This window comes from Leptidea sinapis, chromosome 15 (genome assembly GCF_905404315.1).
Source record: "Leptidea sinapis chromosome 15, ilLepSina1.1, whole genome shotgun sequence".
In the NCBI taxonomy this organism is placed as follows: domain Eukaryota; kingdom Metazoa; phylum Arthropoda; class Insecta; order Lepidoptera; family Pieridae; genus Leptidea; species Leptidea sinapis.
The window spans coordinates 3,192,759-3,216,348 of NC_066279.1; the positions used below are offsets into that span (position 1 = coordinate 3,192,759).

Consider the following 23,590-nt stretch of genomic DNA (forward strand, 5'->3'; position numbering starts at 1 on the left):
AACGTTGAATTGTGAATTTTATTGAAAATATCTTTATTAGATAGCTGATACTAAAATAATAACTGAACAATATGATATGTTTTTAAAGTGATAACTCACACTTCTAGGATTAATACACAAATAAAATTTGAGAAACAAAATTATATGAACGATGCGGGATTCGAAACCACGACTGTAAAGTAGAATCTGTAGATGAAGCCACAACCTGAGAGTTAAACAAAGCAAACAGAATTTTATAACGAGGCGGTACTCGAACGGTTATCTCAGTTGGTTAGAGCACCGGCACGGAACGCCGGAGGGCGTGGGTTCGAATCCCGCATCGTTCATAAAATTTTGTTTTTCAAATTTTATTTGTGTAATAATATCTGAGATAGTTTTGTGGACCTCTTGACTTTGCATTATATATTTTTCTTATATTATATAGTTTCTATATAACTTATATTAAATTGGTTGTACGTGGAAGAAATACATGCCAAGTTATCTCCTCGTAGTAGTTCACAAAGCACTGTATTGGACTCCAAAAATTCAAGCAGCTCTGCGTTGCCCACGGTAATATGGTTCGAGCTGATACTGGGATGCACCAGAGATAAGAGAATATTTTTACATTTAAGATATGTTTTTTAAAATAATATTTCATCAGTATTAACAAAACTCTTGAGATGGGATGGATGGATTATTTTTAATAATAACAACATTAGGAAAAATACATTTATTAAAATCTTTACAATAATAAAATCAAATAATATGGCTTAAACAAAACCATTTAAAGATTGATTTAATGCTTACTGTACTTACACTTATTCAATATAAAATTTAATATTTATAGAATAATTTTCAAACAGTGCATTATCTTAGTTCTAATCTGATAGGATAACCATGCTTAGCTTTTAACATCAGAGAAAATTTACATTCAATTTTAGGAATTGGACCATCTTCTTCTTCAGTGACAACTTTAAATTGACGTAGAATTGCAGCAATAACACTTTTCGCTGTTAACATTGCATATTGGTAACCTGTAGAAACAAGAATTACTGTTAGCAACTCAAATTATTTAATTTCCTTGTCTAAGATAACACTTAAAAATATTGAACTATCAACTTTTTCAAAATTTATTCCATTTAAACTAATATTTAGATCAGTTTGTTTACTTCCTTTTATACAAAATTGCATATACTTTGTTTTCAACAAATTCATTGTTATCAAACCAATGAATATTATTTTTTAAAGTATAGTTGTAAATGTCCAATTCACATTAATTTAAATTATCAGTATTAGTGAGAACATAAAACAATGGAGATATTTTCTGAAAGTCTTTAAATTAATAATATCAAATAACCCAAAATAGTTCCTTTCTGAGGAATCATCTTTTACAGTTGGAAAAGAAAGACTGATGAGTTACTATCTAGTACATCACGTTTTTTATGGGAAAGAAGGACAAACGAGCATATGGGTCAACTGCAACTCTTGTAACACCAGAGGAATCACAGGAGCGCCACCTTTAAGGAAGGTGTACGCGCTTTTTTTGAAGGTACCCATGGGTTATGGTCCCGTAAACACAGCACAAGGAAGTTTATTCCACAGCTTTGTAATACGTGTTAGAAAGCTCCTTGAAAACCGCACTGTGGGGGACCGCCACGAAAGTTACTAAAGTTATTTAAAGTTTACCACTCTTACTTGCGTACACTACCAGCATCCAATAAAATATGATTTCAATCAAGATAAAACCCTAATGTCATATCTTTACATTTTTCTTATAAACTATCTTGATGTACGAAATCGAAAGCTTTCGTTAGATCAAGATTTAAAACAAGTTTTTTTTTACAATCAATATTTTCAATCACAGACTGCAATAGGTCAAAAATCGGAAGGGAAGTGTATTTACCCTTAAGAAATCCATAATTATTTTGTGAAATAATAAATCTTAAACAGTAATTCATTAAATAATATCAATGCCGTTAACCATAAAGGAGATACTTCGTGAGCAGCCAATTTTGGGCGCTATGGTCATTTCATGGTGACAAATAATAACGTTATCATGATCAAGTGCAATAAATACAGTTAAACGAAAAATGATTTTTTAACGTGTAACCAGTCTTGGCTGTCATCTAAGTCAAACTTATCTATACTAAAAATATTTTATCTTGAGGACTGAGCCAATAAATCAAATTTCATCTTAAGTCATATCCTGTTGTAAGATTGGATCCGAACAAAAAAAAATGTACAAACTGCTGGAACATTTAGGTTGATTATCAATTTACATAATTTAGCATTATAACTTTGCTAACAATAAACTAACAATAAAATTAAAGCTAACAATAAAAATGTTTAACAATTCTGATTAGCAACTCATAACATGAATATAAGGAGTCAATATATGCACTGTCTTAGCATATTCGTTAACAGTCAGAGATAAACTTACAAGTATTATATTAATAAAAAGGAAACCCTGGAAAAGCCATTACGGATTAGATACTTACCAATGCAGTTTCTTGGTCCTGTACTAAATGGAATGAAGAGCCCAGTTTTACCTCCAGCTTCAAATCTCTCCGGTTTGAAGCAATCAGCATCAGGTCCCCAGTAATTGGGGTCACGATGAGCTCCCCAAATTAAAATAATTATAGCAGTTTGAACAGGAATAGTAAAGCCAGATGATGCTGTCGAAAATATTATTTTGCTTGTAACATTTTCTTCCGTTCATCATATTGTTCAAATATGAACAATGTGATCCTGCTTATTGTCATTATGAATTTCATATAATAATATTCATATAACTAAAGATTATATTGTATGGTAGTAAAATATATTTTGATTTATAGATATTTATATGTAGTTGTGTTCTAATCCCATCTTTATTTAAATTATATTCTATTTTTGTTTTGTTCTTTAATCACATATATTTTAAATAGATCTAATGGACCTGTTGTCCTGTCCAAAAATATGGCCTGCGTACAAAGTACACATGTGAGAAGTGATTATTTAAATCTCGTTTATATTTATTATCCTAATCTGTTCCCTAAACCCAATGTTTCGTGTCAATATTAGAAATTATTAGATGTTCTACTTACTCGCGGCCACGCGCTAACCCTGCACGATACCACGCTAGTAGGGAAGATGTTCTATTTTTCCGCGGCCGCGTGCTAAACCTGCACGATACAACGCTAGGAGGGAAGATGTCCTAGTTTTTCGCGGCAGCGTACTAAACCTGCACGATACAACGCTAGTAGGGAAGATGTTCTACTTTTTTGCGGCCGGGTGCAAAACCTGCACGATACAACGCTAGGAGGGAAGATGTTCTACTTACTCGCGACCGTGCGCTAAACCTGCACGATACAATGCTAGTGGGGAAGATGTTCTACGTTTTCGCGCCCGCGTGCTGAACCTGTACGATATAACTCTAGTAGGGAATATGTTCTACTTACTTTCGTTCTCTGCACCCTCTAGAATCTCGGATTCAGTATCCATATTGTTGAAAACATAAATTTGCGCGGCGGCCATGTTGGATTTCAAAGATGATCCCAAATTCGTTCTGAGAAGCTTGGATTCAATATCCATATTGTTGAAATCCTAAATTTCCTTCGTTCGCTCTATCTCAGTCTCTCTCTCTCGATCTTTCTCACTAGCTTGCTCCCCACTTTCGCTCCATGGCTATGTGCTTAATGCTACGTTCGCCCTTTCTCACTCTGTCTCGATCGGTCTCAATCGCCCTCTCCCTCTTCTTCTACTAAAACGCTGCAAATCTTCGTGACGCTAATATTATTATAATTGCGTTTCATTCGTAAAATATTTATCCTCATGCGCCTAAAGAAGTTTCACTTCAAAATATTTTTATTAAGTTTTTATGAATTTCTTGAGGTCTATAATTTCGAAAAATCGTCAAATGGAGTGATTATTTAGAATGATGTGACCCGTATTGGTGTTTCCCCTCCCAAGTAAAGGCGTTACTCCTAAAGTGGAACTTATAAGACAGTCAATACGATGCTTTTTCATCAACAAAAAGCAAGAACAAGAAAGCAATTATTGTTTGCATCAAATTATCATGGGTTGGAACACTCCAAAATTTTGAAATTGTTTCTGAGTTAGCGTATTTGAATTACAACAATTCTTTACATGCAATCTATATATATGTGTGTGTGTTGTGAGTAGTATTTAATTCAACAATAGCTACTTAAAGGATGATATTCTTATTTTAATTATATTTAATCTAATCAATATTTCAGTTTTACCAGCCAATATTTACTATTTTAGGTTCCATAGAATTTGCACCTCATTCTCTCTATTTACTAAACTCTCCTACAATATATTAATATTATCAAAATAATAGGTTTATAGTGGTACATATGTAAAACCATCATACCGCTTGTTATACTTACGTAATTTAATTTCTTCAGTTACCTTCCGAATAATCATCGGCACAGGTGGATAAAGACGAAGAGACTCTTTCAAAACCATATCCAGATATTTCAAATCACTTAAAACATCTTTAAATAATTTTTCATTGGCGTTCTCAAACACACGTACTAATCTAAATAATTAAATACAAATTCAGACTTTAGTCCCTTAATAATATATTTAACATGCAATAGTTTTATGGTTATCATTCGAATATGATAATAACGCTGTTTGTATGATTTAGTACTTGGCAAAATAGTACTTACTCTTCATGAACTTTTTCCTGAATTTTTGGATATTTTCCTAACAATAAAAGCGTGTTACAAATTGCAACCGCGGATGTATCTGTAGCAGCTAGTAAAAACGTTGTAATTTCTTCAAGCAGTTCTGTGTCTGTGAAACCATTCTGTCGCTGAGATAATAGTATAAGATGATCTAGGAATGAATCCACTTTATCGTCTTGCCCTGAAATTTATAAGGCCGAAAATAAATATTAAAATAGATTGTTTTTTTTTCGTGACACGGAGTCCACATGGCTTTATTTACAACGCAATTTTTAAATGAACCCAAGTCACATGCAGAAGGACTAACAATCAACCTGGCTAGGAGAGGTAAACTCTAAAAGATCACACAACAAACTCAAACCAGAATGCTTCAATATTGTAAGCGTAGTCGTTGAACTTGTAGTCGGCAGTGTATTGGTGGAATTTGTGATAAACATTGAGTTTTTATAAACTTCACGTTAAAAATAATATGAAACTAACAAACTCGAAATTTTAAAGCCTAATAGACACCGCATTTTGTACAAAATCGCAAGTGTTCTCATTCAAAACGTTTTAAAAACCAAGATTCTTACCAAAAACTGTTTGATTTTCGTAAGCATCTAAATCAACATGTTTTAAATCATTGCGTTTTTTTCGTATAATCTGAAATAACAAAATTAAGTACAACAATAATTGATAAACATTTCGATGATCATAAATGAATTTATAAGCTGATTACATTAAATCATTTATATTTAATTTTGAGACCTGGAAATGGATTGTGGAATAAAATATATTATATTGCAAAGAATTAATATAGTTAGCAACTATCTATTCAACTGTTAAATAATAAAGTCTCAAAATATTTGTTTTATATTTTTACGTTTAAGCTGCTTATAACACTAAATTAATCTAACAGTAACAATATTATGATATTAAAAACAGCTATTATAATCTATTAATATTTGTAGATAGCTAAGAGATAAGCTAAGGTTTATTCACGTTAATAATTAAGAAGAATTTTATGTATGTGCACAAGCACGTGGAAATCTCAAAGATTTTTATTAAACACATAAAATAATGGTTTAAAAAGCATAGATATTTTCTGAGCATGGGTGGTAAGAAGGCGTGTGTGCTCTTAAGAAATGACCAATAGGAATAGTTTTCAGAACTATATTATAAATTATAATAAGAACATAATAAAAATTATAAAAGTGTCCATACGTTAACGTCAATCAGGTTTCAAGAATTTGTTATGTTTTTAAAGTGATATCCCTCACTTCTAGGATTAATACACAAATAAAATTTGAAAACAAATTTTTATGAACGATGCGGGACTCGAACCCACGAACTCTCTTCCAACTGAGCCAACGGCACGAGTGACGTATCGTTGATAAAATCTTGTATGCTGTGTTCAACTCTCAGGTTGTGGCTTCATCTACAGGATCTACTTCTCAGTTGGCAACCTGTTCAAATCCAATATTTGCATATTAGGAAATTGACTTGAGATGTCGCTCTTGTAAATCTAAACAATTTGTTATGTTTTTAAAGTGAGGGTTCACTTCTAGGATTAACACACAAATAAATTTAGAAAACAAAATTTTATGAACGAGAGGTAACCACGCACCAACGATGTAGCCACAACCTGGGAGTTGAACAAAGCATATAAGATTTTATGACGATACGTCACTCGAACGGTTAGCTCAGTTGGCAGAGCACTGCCACGGAACGCGAGAGCTCGTCTTGCTCGTCGTTTTGTTTTCAAATTTCATTTGTGTATCAATCAGGTTCTGAATAAATAAGACCGGGCGAACGAATCGTTCCACGACGTAAGTATCGTTCATTGTAGTGCTTATTTCGAACAGGCGAGTTGCAGGCTTAAACCTAAACCTAATAATTTTGAGCAGCCCTACAACTGCGCTCGTCACCTTAAGACATAAGATGCTAAATCTCATTTGCCTAGTAATATAGTGATATGCGGTACAGCTAGTGAGCGCGGTGCCCTTCAGACTGAAACACAATAATGCTTACACATTACAGCTTCACGGCAGAAATAGGCGCCGTTGTGGTACCCATAACCTAGCCGTCATCCTGTGCCTCCTACTTTACCAAATGGGACTAGTAAAATGGTTTTTTCGAATACTGGGTTATTACATGGGGATTTCGATATATACGTCGTCAAAATATACAAATGTAGGAGTGATGGTAAATTACTACGATAACAAATGGTCAGAGTTAACATATTCGATGAAATTTTTGCGTAGTCAAATCAGCGAAAACGCATTGATTTTGCAGGAAGAACTTGAAGCAACTCAGCTAAAAGCAAAAAATTAAATATATCGTTAAAATGCTAACATTGTTTGTAAGATTTTTAATTTTGTCATTATGTTTTGTGAAATGTCTATATTGCCAGGATAATTTGTAGATCCAATCTGGCCACAGCCATACGGAAAATGTTCTGTTTGTAACCAGTTTAAAAACCACTTCAACGGATTTAAGAAAGTCTGATACAGCTACATCGTTCATTCCATCTAGATTCCTTATACCCAATGATGTTTCTGAAATAGAATAATTATCACGTTATTACAAGGTGTGTAATTGCAATTCATTTACTAATGTATGCAATTGCACCTATAAACTAAAACAGCTATTTGATAAATGAGATCAACAGAAGGTCCAACAGTGAATCTTGCACATCTGGGATTCGCGTTGGCGCAATAACCAGTTGCGTTAGAACATATGCTAAGGCGATGTCGTGAACAGATCTCCCTGCATGATCGGTGGTACGTGAGCCTAGCCATTCGGCGTGGTGGGCGTTAAAATCGCCAAGAAACACGATCTCTGCATCTGCTCCAACACGGAATCGGAAGGGGTAGAAACAGAGCCAATCCTCGCTCTGAGGGCTGCGACGGGTCTGGCTGTGATTGCGAGACCGGGGACGTTGAAGGAAACGCCTGGAGTCTCTCCCACGCGAAGTGCTGCGAGATCTCTCTGAATTGGCTAACCTAACGCTCAGTTTCGCAATTTCAGGCAAAATCTTATCATCCCCTCTAATAGGTTGAGGCGAGGATAACTCAGAAATCTATGGCTGCTGCGAAGTCTCCATGATTTTGTCGGCCACAGTGGCCAGATTATCCATATCCTTAGTTTCCATTACGGCTAGCACGGCTCGCACAGCAGTGGGAAGATGGCCCTGCCACAGTATTCTTAACATATCGTCAGGTATTTTCTCCCGTCCTAGATCGCGCATACGGCGAAGAAGTTGCGACGGTTTTTGGTCGCCTAGCTCCATTTCGCCAATCAGTTTTTGTATCTGGCGATTCTCCGATTCCTCATAAATAGTCAGCAACCTACTCTTAACAGCTTCATATTTTTTACTGTCAGGGGGCTTGATCAGTAAATCAGTTACCTACTGTATAGCCTCTTTACCCAGTTTTGACACAACAATCTGGAACTGAGCTTCATCAGCAATCTTTTGAGGACCTAGTACCGCTTCCGCTCTGATGAACCATACTCTTAGCTGGTCAGTCGAAAATTTGGGAATACGGTTAGTGATAGAAATTGCCGACACGTCACTAAGCTCCGGCTTGATTTGCAGTGGCCCCTGCTGGGCAGCAGTCTGAGATAACTGTCCTGGTACCGGATTCATCATCAAAATTTAAACTTTGGAAGGAAGAGTTTAAAAAAATATTGTGGTTGCTTCAATAAAACAAAGAAGTATTAAATAAGGTAAAGTCAGTGATAAGTAAGTAACCTAAGTTTTTATCTATTTTGCATTTTGTGTAGACACATCCGTACTTATGTATTTTTTCCATTTTGCATTCAGCATTATCGAAAATGCAGAGTTCTTCTATTTAAAGCCCTCATGATGATGACATAAAAAAACATTTGATTACAAGCACTGATGAACTTTCAAATATAAGTGATAATAACATTCAGGTATGGTATCAGATTTTCTAATTCAGTGTTTTTTTGGTATGTGTTAATATTTTTTACACAGATATCTAATTTCTTTTACTTATTTTAGCGTATTAAAGTTTCCTATGATGGAAACTCATGTGGACGTTACTTCTGGAACTAATGATGACGAGTCAAGTAGTTTGGATAACAATAGCAGTTCTAGCTGTTCAGAAATATCGTCGTCATCGGAATCTGACCATGAAACTCATAACACTCAAAATATCAACCAAGAGTGCAGAACAATAGAACGTAGTAGAAAACGTATTCTCGATACAAACAAATGGATAAAATATTGCCAAATGCTGAAAAATCCTGGTCAATAATATATTTCTTTAATAACTGGTTAAAGTAGATAGATTTATTGTTAAATAAATGCCAACTATCATGTTCGTCAAAATTTTCTCAATCGGTACCAAAACGGCGCCTTTTTATGGCGTGAAGTAGTAATGTGTATGTATTATTGTGTATCGGTCTGAAGGGCGCCGTACCTGGTTAAATTACTGGGCAAAATAACTTAATATTTTCTTCGTCTCAAGGTGACGAGCGCAATTGTAGTGTCACTCAGAATTTTTGGGTATTTCAATCCTGAGCGGCGCTGCATTGTAATGGGCAGAGTGTATAAATTACCATCAGCTGAACGTCCTGCTCGTCTCCTTCCTAATTGTGATAAAAAAAGTAAGATAGTTGATGCTTATTATTAGTTTCGCCACTTACACCGACAGTGGAGTTATTTGGGAACTTGTGTGTGCCTTCTACAGCGATCATGTCATAGAATAAAAGAATCTCGTGAAAATAATCCTAGAAAACCATACACGGCTATTTATTTATTCAATGAAGGAAGTGAAATTTGAGTAAGCATGACATTTTTTATAAATACTTTGGGTTTCACTGCAGGCATAACAATTAAGGCCTTAATATTATGAAAGAAGAGGAAGACACGGCTAAAAAATCAGAAATACAACAACCAGTGAAAGACCACAATCATTAACTTTATCCCAAAGATAGAGAGTTATTAATTGTAAGAGTAATTAAGTACAACAACTAAACACATTAAGAATACTTCAATTGTTATAAACTAGAACAGTAAAGTACAAAAATGTTATTTAAAAAGTTATGACATTATTGCACCTGGTGTGTGATATAATATAGCAAAATTACTTGACTCAATGTCTACCTTACTAATAATTTGATTATTGCCTTAAATAATGGAGTTATTCTTACCAGCTATTGACGCTAATGTGAAATTGTTGATAATAGGCCAAATATCGAATGTACCGGTGCCACTCAAGTCCTTAAGTTTATCAACAAGATCCGCACATCTTCGAGAAAATATATCCATAAAACTATTGAGTATTTTGGGGCTAAACGCAGAAATAGTCACCTTTCTTCTTCTAGACCATATTGAAACTGAAATGAGAATCCACATTTAACATAGGAAAGGTTCAAGTAAGTTAAGTTAAACAAATACTCTTATCATCAAATCACTTGACTGTTACAATACCAGGGGCGAAAACTCCACCATCACCCATTGCTCTTACACTCTTCATAATTAATAGATCTTTCTCCAAGCAATTTTTCGAAACATATTCAGTGTCTGCTGGATTCGTTAACCCTGAAAACAATATTAAAAATTGTATTCTTTGTTACGTTCTTATTTTAATGGGAATATTATAATTATATCACAGATTAAATTATAAATGAACTAACAAGCAAATCATGATAATGTATGTACTCACTACTCATCAAATTAGATAAAGACGTACATAATGATGTAAATGCAAATTTACAACTTTAGGCGCATTCACAGGTGAGAGGTGTATAAAAATCAATTAGGTGACCATATTAAACCAATAAACTATATTATAAAATCTATTAGGAATTAGCTACACTTTGATATTACCTATTACAAGCAAAGGACCTGCCCAAATCTTTTGAATTCCTCGAGTTGTAAAACTTTCTCTACTTAAATTTTCCATTATCGAAACGGCTTCTGTAAAAAACAAACACACAATATCATACTGGGTCGGTCATTAGAAAATCGTTCAATAATTAATGTGTCTTAGTGTTTATTTTAGATTGTGGCAATAAAAATAACACATATTTACATAGTTTGTTCTTCTTTTGTATTGACAACATTTATTGAGCATTAAATGAAGGGTACTAAATTATTATCCAGGATAAAACTGAGAGTTCTTGGAAAATTAAAAACTGATTAAACTAGCAAGTTATAAGTCTTATAACATCTTTTCTAAATAGTGTCCAATCACGTTAATACATCGCTGCATCCGATAGGATCACTGAGAAAAACACTTTGCCTACTCGTCCATAAAACGGCATAAAAGGAATTTATTTTCTCAAATTGTCGTGGTGAAGAGCCTACTGCGAGGTCGTTTCTCTGAACTTTTTCGAAGGCAAGGCATCCTCTAATTAATTGTCGCGTAATGATGTATCTTTCCAAAGATCGTCTCGTCCACCATCTTTTTTCCCACGCTTCGATCTCTCTTCACTCTAGGTGACAACTTCTCGGAAGAAAAAAACATCCAAACACACTCGCTCAAATTATGAGGTTTCCAAAGATTCAAGGCTGCTAAGCATTCTTCGGGGATTTTGTACACCGACGCCTAAACTTGTTTGAATCTGCTTCTAGGTCACTTTATATATTATATTATTATTATTTATGTTTTTTCGATATAAATTTTTATTTTTAGATGACGAATTGTACTCAAACCTTTTTTGCATATTTCAAAATGCCAATTATTTGAGTATTCACCAACAAAATATTAAAATGTATATTTCATACTTACATGTGTTTTGATAATTCAAACGAAATAAGGGATTTATGGCGAAGGTACAACATACCCTATATACCTAGGCCAGTACTATGGTGTATCTAGGAAACATTCAGGAATTGAGGGTAATTTATGGAAAATATAACTATTCTTAAACCGTTTTATACGTTAAAAGTAACATATTTAACTAAAAATAACTCACAAATTCTGAACAAAATCAAACTGATATCTATAGTTTCTTTTTTTAATGAGACAAAGCTTTTATATTTTATAAGCAATTTTGTATTACGTGAATGTGAAATAATTTAAGAAAATGTTGTCCTGGCCAAAGTACAATTGATTGACAGTGACCGAGATACAACACTACTCCAACTTCAACAAAATGGCGGATTAGAAATAAATTCGGGTTTCTTATCTCGTAACTTTATGATTGTTTTTATATTAATTAAAGAAAAGAACCAATGTCATATAAATTTCAGTCAATATTATAAAACGTTTAAAACTATCAGACTTCAAAGCATCTTAAAAATACCTACGTATATGACGTAGAGAATACACTAAACTATAGAATTTAACATCGTGGGTATTTTTGCCACACTTCCGTTCCGTTACTTTATCATGGATCTCAAAGTCAGAACCTGTATAAAATCTCAACAAGCTACTCTTGAAGTTCATCCTTTCTAATTGGCTTCATATTGAGTTATTCATGCATATGTCATGCAAATACTTAATGTATATTTAAGACTTTTATGTACAATGATTAACCAAATTGAAATGGATCTACAGGGGAAGCACCAAGTTTTAAACAAAAAAAGAATCTTCCAAATCGATTCACCCATTCGAAAGTTCTGACATAACAATCATAAAAAAATACAATCAAACTGAGAACCACTTCCTTTTATGAAGTCGGTTAAAAATCGTTGCGCGAAAGTTAACGCATTATATTCATCCTGACATGGTACAGACAATATTCTTTTCGCCGCCAAATCGTAATATGAATGACAAATGAAACAAAACTTATAAATATAAATTTCTTTTTTTCTTAATTTTATCTTAACCATAACAAATATCAAACTTCTCGTGTTGTACATTTTTAACGTGATTCGTTACCTTGAAAGAATTAAAAACCCTTTAAGGTAGAACATGCAAAAAAACTTCCAATGTGAATGAATTAAAGAAAACTTTAAGCTGGCAGATGCATGAAATGTGCGAGCCAAAATCTCCAAAAAGGAGAGGAAATTATAAAAAAATATTTTAATAACTTATCTTGCGTTGACAGCACTGTTTCAAAAGTCCAATTTTTTTTTTGGAAGTTTAAAAAAAGCGCGTACACCTTCCTTAAAGGCCGGCAACGCTCCTTTGTTTCCTCTGGTGTTGCAAGAGATTGTGGGCGGCGGTGATCACTTAACAACAGGTGATCTCGTACCCTCGTTTGTCCTCCTATTCCATAAAAAAAGTGTAATAAATCAGAAGGTGCAATGTATTATTATTAATATATTATTATTCCACAGGCTGTATGGTGAAATTTAATACTCAACGCTTTATAACTCATTCTTTACCTCATGGGAAAATTCGGGACGTGTTCTGGCCACGAAGAAAGCAAAAAAAAAGAAAGCGTTCCAAGAGGCCATCAGGAAGACTGAAATAACAGTCTTATACATACAGAACAGCGAAATAGTGGGAGGCTCCTTAGCACAAGATGCCGGCTAGATTATGGGTACTACAACGGCGCGTATTTCTGCCTTGAAAGAGTAATGTGTAAGAATTTCAGTCTGAAGGGCGCCGTAGCTAGTGAAATTACTAGGAAAATGAAACTTAGCATCTTATCTGTCAAGGTGAGGAGTGCAATTTTAGTGCCGCTCAGAACTTTTTGGTTTTTCAAGAATCCTGAGCGGCACCGCATTGTAGTGGGCAGGCGTATCAATTAACATCTGCTGAACGTCCTGCTCGTCTCATCCCTTATTATCATAAAAAAATAGAGCTTCATTACCAAATAACAATAGAATATTAATTAAATAGATATTCATAATCAATAAAATATAATATATAAAAATATTGTTTATCTTTTCTCATGACTTTTGTTACAAGTTTAACCGTTTAAATGTATTCGGAATTGTAATTTTTAGTAAAAAATACAAGTGATTGACAAATGATAAATTTGGACTTTAAATAGTCTTAAGCCAAAGATTGGATACTGAAATAAGGCTTAATTTTTGAATGTTACTATTTTAAGAATGGACAGATAAAGAATAACAACTTACTAAAAGTTTTACACAAGGATAAAATTATTTTCTTTAATTATAAATAAATACAATATTAAGTCAAATATATAAAATATATATAAAATTATAATTCAACACCATGAGCATATTTTCTAACGACATTTAGGTGATTTTTTAAAATTATCTAAAGTACATGTTCATGATACTTACTATCAAGCGCATTGTATGAATACTTAAGAAGCCCCAAATATGGAAATATATCTTTAGCCCCGGGTATTGGTTCAGCTAATTGATAAAGCCTTCGTCTTTTATATCGAAACAACAAATACCACAATAACAACACAACACTAACTAACAACAGATACATGACCAGCGCTGAACGACTAACTTTGTACAAATGGCTGTACTTGTTTCTACCATGATTAATATACCTCACTGGTCTTTAGCGCCTTGGTCGCACACGTTCAAATTTTAAGTTCAATATCTTTACATTCATTTAGGTCAATGAAATGACACAAATGAATATTTAGACATTTTACCATTTACGATCACTTGGGAATTAACGAGAACATTAAATTACTCGTGCATCAAATGCTCAAAACCATACACGAGCGACGAAAAAAAGTGTAAATAAAAAAAAAAGCAGAGATATTGAGAACAATAGATGCATCAATCTACACGCAATGTAAACAAATAAAAAATATTGTGAGCATTCTAAATTTCATTTTGACTATTAAATATAAAGCCTTAAGTATGGTTTGGGTTTGGAATCGTTTTGTAACTTTAAGCGCTTCTCTACACTTTTGTTTTGGTATAAAAATCTAATACGAACTCAAGTACAATGCTCAGTACTAATCTTTAATAATACATAGTTACACCTGAGAAAGTGCAACGAAAATTATTACGCACAATTGATTTCAAAGCGAATAGACTTCATACTTCACTTACATCACATTCACCCATCAATCATACTTATAATTACAGAAACATGCAATGAAAACTTTTCTAACCATACATCTTTGTCTCATCAGCATATAAATTTACAAAAAGAGCTAGTATTTGATATCATAAAATCATAAGTTTCTACTCAATAAAATTTCCATAACTAACCACATTCAATGTTACTACACACATCAAAAAAGTCTAAGCAACATGTACTAATTTATATTTTTTATGATGGTTTTTCACATTATAACGTTGTACTTTAATTTTAAAATAATATTTTTAGGGTCCTATGATGTAAAAATAACAGGTCTTTTAATAACAGAAATTAACAATATTAGAATATACAGCAGAAACTAAGGTACGGTAAGCAACTTAATAATTTTTTTAACAAAATGAAATTTCTAAAAATATTAATTTATTGTGAAAGAATAGGATAATTTAATACAAAGTATGGCCTCCTCTGCTATTCAGAACTTGTCGGCAACGATTATTCATTGAATTAATGAGACTGTTTATGTTATCTTGCGGTATTCGCTCCCAATGAAATTGTAGCAAATCCTTCAGCTGTTGGGTTATTGTCACTCCGTCCAAGTCCTTCAAAACATGTCTCTGGAGCATTTCCCATGCGTGCTCGATGGGGTTGAGGTCTGGCAATTGTGCAGGCCAGCGCAAAACCTGGACGTTCTCCGTTGCCAAGTATTGACTGGTTCGGCGAGCTGTATGTGAACGCGCATTCTCATGCATTAACCTAAAATCGGAGCCAAAGGTTGTACAAATGGATGGACATAAGGTCTAAGAATATCCTCAACGTAATTTTCAGTGTTTATGTATCTATTTACAAAAACGAGCTCAGTTCGCCTGTTGTTCATAATACCCACCCATACCATAACTGTTGAGCCGCTGTATGGATGAACTTCCTAAATGCACCTGAGCTTTTCAGTATTTCCGGGCCGATGCAACACTCGCACCCATCTTGTATCAGGCCTAAACCCGAATCGCGACTCATCGGAAAACATTATTTTATCCCATTGTTCCTGGGTCCATGTTCTGCGTTATCTGCACCATTCATTTCGACGGGCGCAATTCCCGTGACGTAACGGTGGGCACCTAATTGGGCGTCAAGCTCGTAGGCCGTACTCATGCAGTCGATTTCGTACAGTTTGGGGACTAACATCAACACCACTTGAATTTTGTAGCCTCAAACTTATCTCTCGGGCGGTTAACACGTTTACAGTCCCCATACAAAAGCTTTTGTCAAGTCTATATGTCCCAGTAGCCTTTTGGTATAGAATGATAAATAACAGTATGTGCAATAGTAACCTGGTGGTACCAGGTGGAAAAGCGGTCAATTTCCCTGGTTTTTCCAACATTCCTCAGTGTACCATATGTGGTGCACGGACTTGTCGCGTTCATTTGCTGTGAACCATAAGCGTGTTCCATGGACTTGTGAGATCGGTTTTATTATGTATAACAAAAAATACGCGATAGACAACACTTGCTTGGAAACATAGACAGTTACATCATATAAAATAACCTATAATTCCCATGCTTTACACATAGTTGATGTAAACATATAATATTAGGCACTGTCTTAGGTTAGAATTTGAGTTGATTACTTTTTTTCGAAACTTTAGATATAATATGTCTAAACTAAGAGATGAAGACATTATAAACATTTTAGAAAACTCGGAAGCTGAAGACGAACTTTTATTGGGTGATGATTCGCATCCAGAAAATATCGACGAAAACGAAATTTATGGTTTTATCGAAGTTGGCGAGAATATTGAAATTGAAGAAACAATAGAAGCAATATCTGAAGAGGTACATCGCGAAGAAGGTGAGAACTTACAATATACATCTTCACTTCAAGAAAATAATATTGAGCTACCTTCCACCTCACAGCAGCCACATGACCAGTAGGTAGAAAGCAGTAGCTTTCTACCTCTTCACAGCAGCCAAATGATCAACTGCCCCTACGTCTTCACAGCAGCCAAATGATCAACTGCCTCCTCGTCATCGTCTGCATATTCCAAGACGTAGGCAAACACGAGTTCATGCTGAAGAGCTGCCAGAGTGGAAAAATAGATTTTAAAAACCTTACCAGAAAACAGTTTGCAGGGCACTATGAAGCCCCCCTTCAAAACGTTCTATTCAATGAAAATACAGATTTGTTTACTATTTTCCGACAAATCATTGATGATGATGTTATAAAGCTAATGGTCAGACAAACTAATTTATACGCTTCTCGCATGAAGATGGCATCCATGCACGCACAGAGTCGTATCAACCGTTGGAGTGATGTAGATGAAGACGAAATGCTGAAATTTATTGGAGTTATTTTGATAAAGGGTTTAATTACATTTCCAAACATTGAATCATACTGGAAAAAAGATGGATATTACCATCCCTTGTTTCACGGCATTGGAATGTCGTATAATAGATTTAATATCCTTCTTAGATGTTGGCATTTTGTTGATAATGAAGCAACAAGAGCAGAGGATGACCGACTTTACAAAATAAAGGATCTCTTGGAACTTATTATCGGTAATTCCAGGTTGATTTATACACCGGGAGAAATAACTGTGGTGGATGAATCTATGGTCCAATTCAGAGGAAGACTCTTATTCGGTCAATACTCTCCGTCAAAGGGACATAAATACGACATAAAAATATATAAATTATGCAATGTTTATGGGTTCACCAAATTTATAGAGGTCAGAGTGTTCAGGTCTTTGGTTTGGATACGTCTGGAAGCATAGTAGTGCAATTAGCTGAAGAACTGTTGGATGAAGGTCGATGCATGGTAACCGACAATTATTATACGAGCATTCCTATAGCGGAATTTCTATTATCTCGAGGCACCGATCTCTGTGGTACCGTCGGCAGAAACAGAAGAGGACGTCCCAAAGATGTAGTCGATGCGAAGTTGAATCCTGTAGAAATAGCCTCAAAACAAAAAGATGAAAACATAACAGTTTTAAAATGGATAGACAAGAGGGATGTTTGCATGTTGTCAACTTGCCATGGAAAAGATATGTCCATGTCTGAGGGTCGTGTCCCTAGATTGAAACCCAATATGCATATAATATACAACAAAGGGAAAAAGGGCATCGATGTTGCTGAACAGAACGTTGTGTAGGTTGTTACCAAAAACTTATAAGTGAGGGTAAATTGACGTCTTATGCTCAAAAAAATGCAAAAAATCTTATTGCATAAATTGTTATAATTCGGCTCAGGTTCATAAATAAAATTGAACTTTCATCTATTACTATTGATTAATTAAATATAATTTTGGTAATGTTTTTTGTTTTAAGTTTAGATAGTTACCTTACTCACAAGTCCCCCTTACCTTAAAAAACTTAACCACAAGTCCAACAAATTTAGAAACCATTGGGGTAACCCTTGATCGTGTACCAGATATGGTACACGGACTCGGTGGTCCTGCCTAGCGTGTTCTATATATGATGCACTGAACTGGGAACGTGTTAACATCGGCTGGCGTCTTGCAGTCAGTTGTATGTACCGGTCTTGCCGAGTAGTTCTACTCCTTTTACGGCCTGAATGCTGTTCAGCGGGTTCTCTTGTATTATTGTAGCGCTGCGAAAGACGACAAATAACACTTCTATGAATGCCAAAATGCCGAGATACCTGAGATTGATTACTTCCCGCTTGCAACATCCCTATGGCTCTTTGCATTTCATTTGCCGTCAAATGACGTCGCTCCATGACGTAAAGAATATCTAACATTACTTCAATTTTGTCGCTAACTTATCAAGACTAAACGAAGCAATAAAAACGCTCTTAAATTCAAACAAATTCCCTTTCATTTAATTTGTGAAAACAACAAAACATAATCGATTTTTTTTACAACCAGCCAGTATATCATCAATAACATAAAAGTTTACATACCTATGCACTTTGAGTGAATAAAGACTTAGAAATTAATTAATATAAATGGTAAATTTGTAATATCATGCATGTTGCTTAGACTTGTTTGATGTGTGTATATTACTTATCTACATAATATTTATCCGTCATAAGAATCTTTATATTATCTTTAGTATAAGAACATAATCAAAAATCAATCTTAAAGAATACACAGACTCACAGACTTTAAGGAGCTTTCTTAGTGCGCTCACCGAGGGGGCCAGCAGTACCATGCCATCTACGTAGCTGATGTTAATGACGCATAAGTTATCAACGTGACAACCGACATGCATGGTGATGAGCACCTCGATCAGTTAAATGATCACCACCGCCCACAATCTCTTGCAACACCAGAGGAATCACAGTTGCCTTTAAGGAAGGAGTACACGCTTTTTTCGAAGGTACCCATGTCGTATCGTCCCGGAAAAACCGCACAAGGAAGCTCATTCCACAGCTTTGTAGTACGTGGAAGAAAGCTCCTTGAAAACCGCACTGTGAAGGACCGTCACACATCCAGATGGTGGTAATGATATCCTAATTTGTGGCGTGTCTTGCAAAGGTGGATAAGGCGGCAATAATTAGGTGAAACAGCTCTTCGGAGCACTCACCGTGATGAATGCGGTAGAAGACACACAACGAAGCGATGTCTCTACGCAACGCCGAGTGATCCAGCCATTCACAGAGTAATGGAGAGTTTCTTGCGCCGCTTCTTCTCTATAAGAGCGCCATTTGTTTTCGAAGCAGTAGTAGTATCTAGTATATTAGAAATTACTTTAAAAAAGAATTCTAAAGGAATCAATTTTGGGAAAATAAATGCCTTTTATGCCTTTATGTCTGGGTTCCCGACAATTCAAGTTGCTCTGCGTTGCACGCGGTCAAATGGATCGAGCTGATACTCCATGTATGGCCGGACATGCGCTTTGTAGAGCGATAAAATGCCGTCCAGCGTTTTCAAAGCCAATTTGGCTTCGTAGAAGCTGGGGCTGCCCTCCAGATGACCACGGAATTGGCAATCGCTCGAGATTTCGAGAACCAATATTTCGATACTAGGCGAGGCTTTAAGGGAAGTGTTGTCAAAGAGCGGTGATAAGATAAATGGGTCTTTAGTGGTAAACGCGTAAACTTGAATCTTTTTTCGAATTTTGGGCAATATTCTACGTGATAAAAAGTTTTCTTCTCACGAGGCAGTACAGTATGCTTTCACACAGTTTGTCGAATCTAGATCACCACAGTTCTATCGTAAAGGCATAAATAACCTTCCTATTAGATTGCAGCTGTTTATAGATAATAATGATAATTATTTTAATTAAATAAATATGTTAAATTTAAAAAAAAAGGAATTTGAATTTTTCAGTAAAAATCGGCAATTTCATACTTAAACCTCTAATATTTTACATTACTCTTTATTTACCATGAACATTTTAAATAACTGGAGTAAATGCGGCAATGTATATATTTAGAAGGCGAAGATTATTGTGGTGTATTTTGTGGGATGTTCCATATTTCGGCTTTGTATTTATATGACGTGATTTGTCTATGTTTATAGAAAGTTAATGATTGTCCCCTTCGTATCGTCAATGGTATTTTGAATGTTTAAATTTGGATTTGTAAATACAAAAGTTTAATCGAGAAAATAAATAAAATCTAGTATCCGTTAATATTAACAATAGATAGACTTTGCACGCGAAAATATTGTCTTTGCCTTGTTTTATTGTATGCTAATAAGGCGACTCTGCCATCGATAATTATAATAAATTCACAGACAGTTTCTTGTTGCGATTTCTTAGAGTAGTTTTAGATAAAAATGCGTAGTTTTTGTGTCGTGTTTGTACCTCCTCATTGAAAAGGTTACTAAATATTAACTTTGAATAGCATAAACCGTTGAGATTTTTGTAATGAGTACAAGATTAAGTGAGATTTTTTTATGGAATAGGAGGACAAACCGATTACCAGGAGGATCACCGCCGCCCACAATCTCTTGCAACACCAGAGGAATCACAGGAGCGTTGTCGGCCTTTAAGGAAGGAGTACGCGCTTTTTTTTAAGGTACCCATGTCATATCGTCCCGGAAACCCCGCACAAGGAAGCTCATTCCACAGTTTTGTAGTACGTGGAAGAAGCCTCCTTGAAAACCGCACTGTGGAGGACCGCCACACATCCAGATGGTGGGGATGATATCCTAACTTGTGGCGATAGAAGATACACAATAAAGCAACGTCTCTACGCAACGCCAAGTGATCCAGCCGTTCACAGAGCATAAGGTCCCCGACAATTCGAGATGCTCTACGTTGCACGCAGTCAAATGGGTCGAGCTAGGGTGCGCCAGACCAGAGATGACAGCAATACTCCATGTGTGGCCGGACCTGCGCTTTGTAGAGCGCTAAAATGTTGGCCGGCTTGAAGTATTGCCATGCTCTATAGGTTATAGGTTATCACGGGCTATTATCCGCAACTCGACGACTACAGCGCGCCTATTTTGCGTGATGAGGAGGGCGGCTAATCCTGCCACCCCAGTTCCTCAAGGTAATGTATCAAACCTCTGATGTCACCCATGACCTCGGGGAGAGTCCTCGGTGACCCCAGGTGTTTGGCCCGGTATGAGGCCACACTCCTACACTCCAAAATGACGTGTGCGGCCGTTTCGTCCGCCTCCGTGCAGGCTCTGCACAGTGGGCTGTCGGTGACACCTATATTGAACAGATGCTTGTTAAAAGGGCCGTGACCCGTTAGTACATGAGTTATTTTCCGTAACCTAGGTCGTGGAAGTTTTACTAGCTTGCGAGAGAGCTTGGGGTCTATTTGAGGTAGAGCTTCTTTTGCTTGTCTACACCCACTTACTTTCATCCAGTACTTATTATGTAATTCCTTGGTGTGTTGGCGTATTACCTTCGTAGGCCAGCTAGGCGGGAGAGGGATAGTTGGTTCTGGTCCTTTTGCTGTCATCGCTGAGCCTCTCCTGGCCAATTCATCAGCGGCATCATTCTCTCGTGAGTTACTGTGACCCTTTATCCATTGAAGAGTTACTTGGTTGTTATTTTCGCATAACTCCCTCAGACATTGGTGACAGTTGTATATAAGCTTAGAGGTGATAGTGTGGCTTTGTAGGGCTTGTAGTACTGATTTGCTATCTGAAAGGATGCGGATGGAGTAGTCTTTTTCCTTTCGAGTCAAAGTAGTAGTGACTGCTTCTATGATACCCACACATTCTGCTTGGAATACAGTGTTATGAGCTCCTAGTGATGCAGCTATTCTTATATTTAGGTCATCCGAGAACACTCCGTATCCCGTGCCCGACCTTGTCTTTGAGCCATCTGTGAAAATCCTGAGGTTTTTTGTACTGAGGTCCTCTTTCAGTTCTTCATACAGCTGTATTTTGTATCTCTTATCGAATATGTATTCCTTTGGAGATCTTTCACTTACTGCCAACAGCAGAGGCTCCTTTTCAATCACCTCATTTAGAACCTCTGGGTGTGGGGATTGAGTGGTTTTCCAAAGATTTAATGTCTTCAACCTTACTGCGGCGCAGGCCGCCTCTTGTTTTATATAGAGGTGTAGTGCCGGAAGGTTCAGCATAGCTTTTACAGCCGCGGTAGGTGTAGTTCGCATATATCCTGTGATAGCCATACACGCTAGTCTTTGGAATCGTTGCAGTTTATTACAAGTAGTGTTCAGCTTGGTGCGTGGCCACCATACAACTGCGCCGTAACATATCATAGGTCGTATCACAGCTGTGTAGAGCCATAGTACGATGTTCGGGGCAAGTCCCCATGTCTTTCCTAACATTCTACGGCATTGCCAGAAGGTTACGGTAGCTGTATTTATTTTTGTTTCCAAGTGGGCCGCCCAGTTTAACTTGCTGTCAAGTATAACTCCTAAGTATTTCACTTCACTGTTTAGTTGGAGTTCGGTATTAAACAGTTTTGGCAGTTTATAGTTACCCAGAACTCTTTTGTTTGTGAACATTACCAATTCCGTTTTATGTGGGTTGACTGATAGGTCGTTATCTATGCACCATCTTTCCACGATTTTCAATGCTGCATTTGTTACTTCACATATAGTACTGGCAACCTTTCCGCTTATTAATATAGTTAGGTCGTCTGCGTAGCCTACCGTAATGTAGTGATTTTCGTTTAGAGTGGTAATTAGATCATTTACTACCAAGTTCCATAAAAGAGGTGAGATAACTCCTCCTTGGGGGCAGCCTTTAGCTACAAATGCTTTCTGTGTCTCACTTTCATTTAGTAATATCACTCTGTGTTTGAGCATGTTTTCAATCCATGATGACAGAGTTGTACATACTCCATGGCGGTGTAATGCTTCTTTTATTTTTGTAAATTTTGTCGTATCGAAGGCTCCTTCAATGTCCACGAAGGTTCCTAGACAAAAGGTTTTTTCCGAAAGTGCGCCCTCTATAACGTTCACTACAGCGTGAAGTGCAGAGACGGTGCTTTTACCCTGACTGTATGTTCTTAAGGTAATTCTCCCTCAGTTCTCTTTCACACAGCCTTTCTAGGGTCTTCAGGGTAAAAGAGGTAAGACTTATGGGTCATACTTATTGCCATGCTCTATTAATGGCGCCCAGCTACTTCGTTTCCAATTTGGCTTTGCCCCCCAGATGGCCGTGAAATTGGCAATTGCTCGAGATTTCGAGACCCAGTATTCCGATACTAGGCGAGGCTTTAAGGGAAGTGTTGTCAAAGAGCACTGATACGGCAAATAGGGGTTTTTTAGTGGTAAACGCGCAAACTTGAGTCTACTGGGGGTTAAATTAGATAAGGTTCAATTTACCCCATTCCGCGACCTTCTCAAAAGAGAACTCGATAGAAGACACAAGTTTCTCCCGGAATTGGTCAACGATTTCGCGAGAGAGACCTGCATGGCCCGTGTATACGGCATCACCGGTGCTGTCGTCTGCATAGCAATGTATGTTGGAGGTGTCCAACATATCATTGATATGCAGATGAAAGAGCGTGGGAGCACACAGCATTGGGGCACTCCAGCATTCACGGACTTCGGGTTCGAGCAATAATCATCGACAACGACCTGTATGCTACGCTCAGTGAGGAAGCTGGAGGTCCACTTGCATAAGCTCTCG

At 36.2% G+C, this 23,590-nt stretch overlaps 1 protein-coding gene across 1 annotated transcript; it reads right to left on the minus strand.

Moving 5' to 3' along the window:
* Positions 1-694: 694 nt before the first annotated feature.
* On the minus strand, positions 695-14,011 carry LOC126968393 (cytochrome P450 4C1-like). The gene is made up of 9 exons (XM_050813400.1): positions 13,834-14,011; positions 10,114-10,224; positions 9,834-10,019; positions 7,008-7,210; positions 5,246-5,315; positions 4,656-4,854; positions 4,371-4,522; positions 2,478-2,654; positions 695-1,013 (listed from the first exon to the last, which is right to left on the minus strand). The coding sequence occupies exons 1-9, from the start codon at positions 13,988-13,990 to the stop codon at positions 847-849; spliced, it is 1,422 nt and encodes a 473-aa protein (XP_050669357.1). The 5' UTR covers positions 13,991-14,011; the 3' UTR covers positions 695-846.
* Between the last annotated feature and the right edge of the window lie 9,579 nt (positions 14,012-23,590).

Excerpts from the sequence above, each read along its gene's own strand:
- LOC126968393 (XM_050813400.1), bottom strand. The coding sequence starts at position 13,990 with ATGTATCTGTTGTTAGTTAGTGTTGTGTTGTTATTGTGGTATTTGTTG. Across the intron at positions 10,020-10,113 it reads TGGTGGAGTTTTCGCCCCTG|TTTCAATATGGTCTAGAAGA; the intron begins GTATTGTAACAG and ends TTCTCATTTCAG. Across the intron at positions 2,655-4,370 it reads AACTGAAGAAATTAAATTAC|CATCATCTGGCTTTACTATT; the intron begins GTAAGTATAACA and ends TATTTTCGACAG.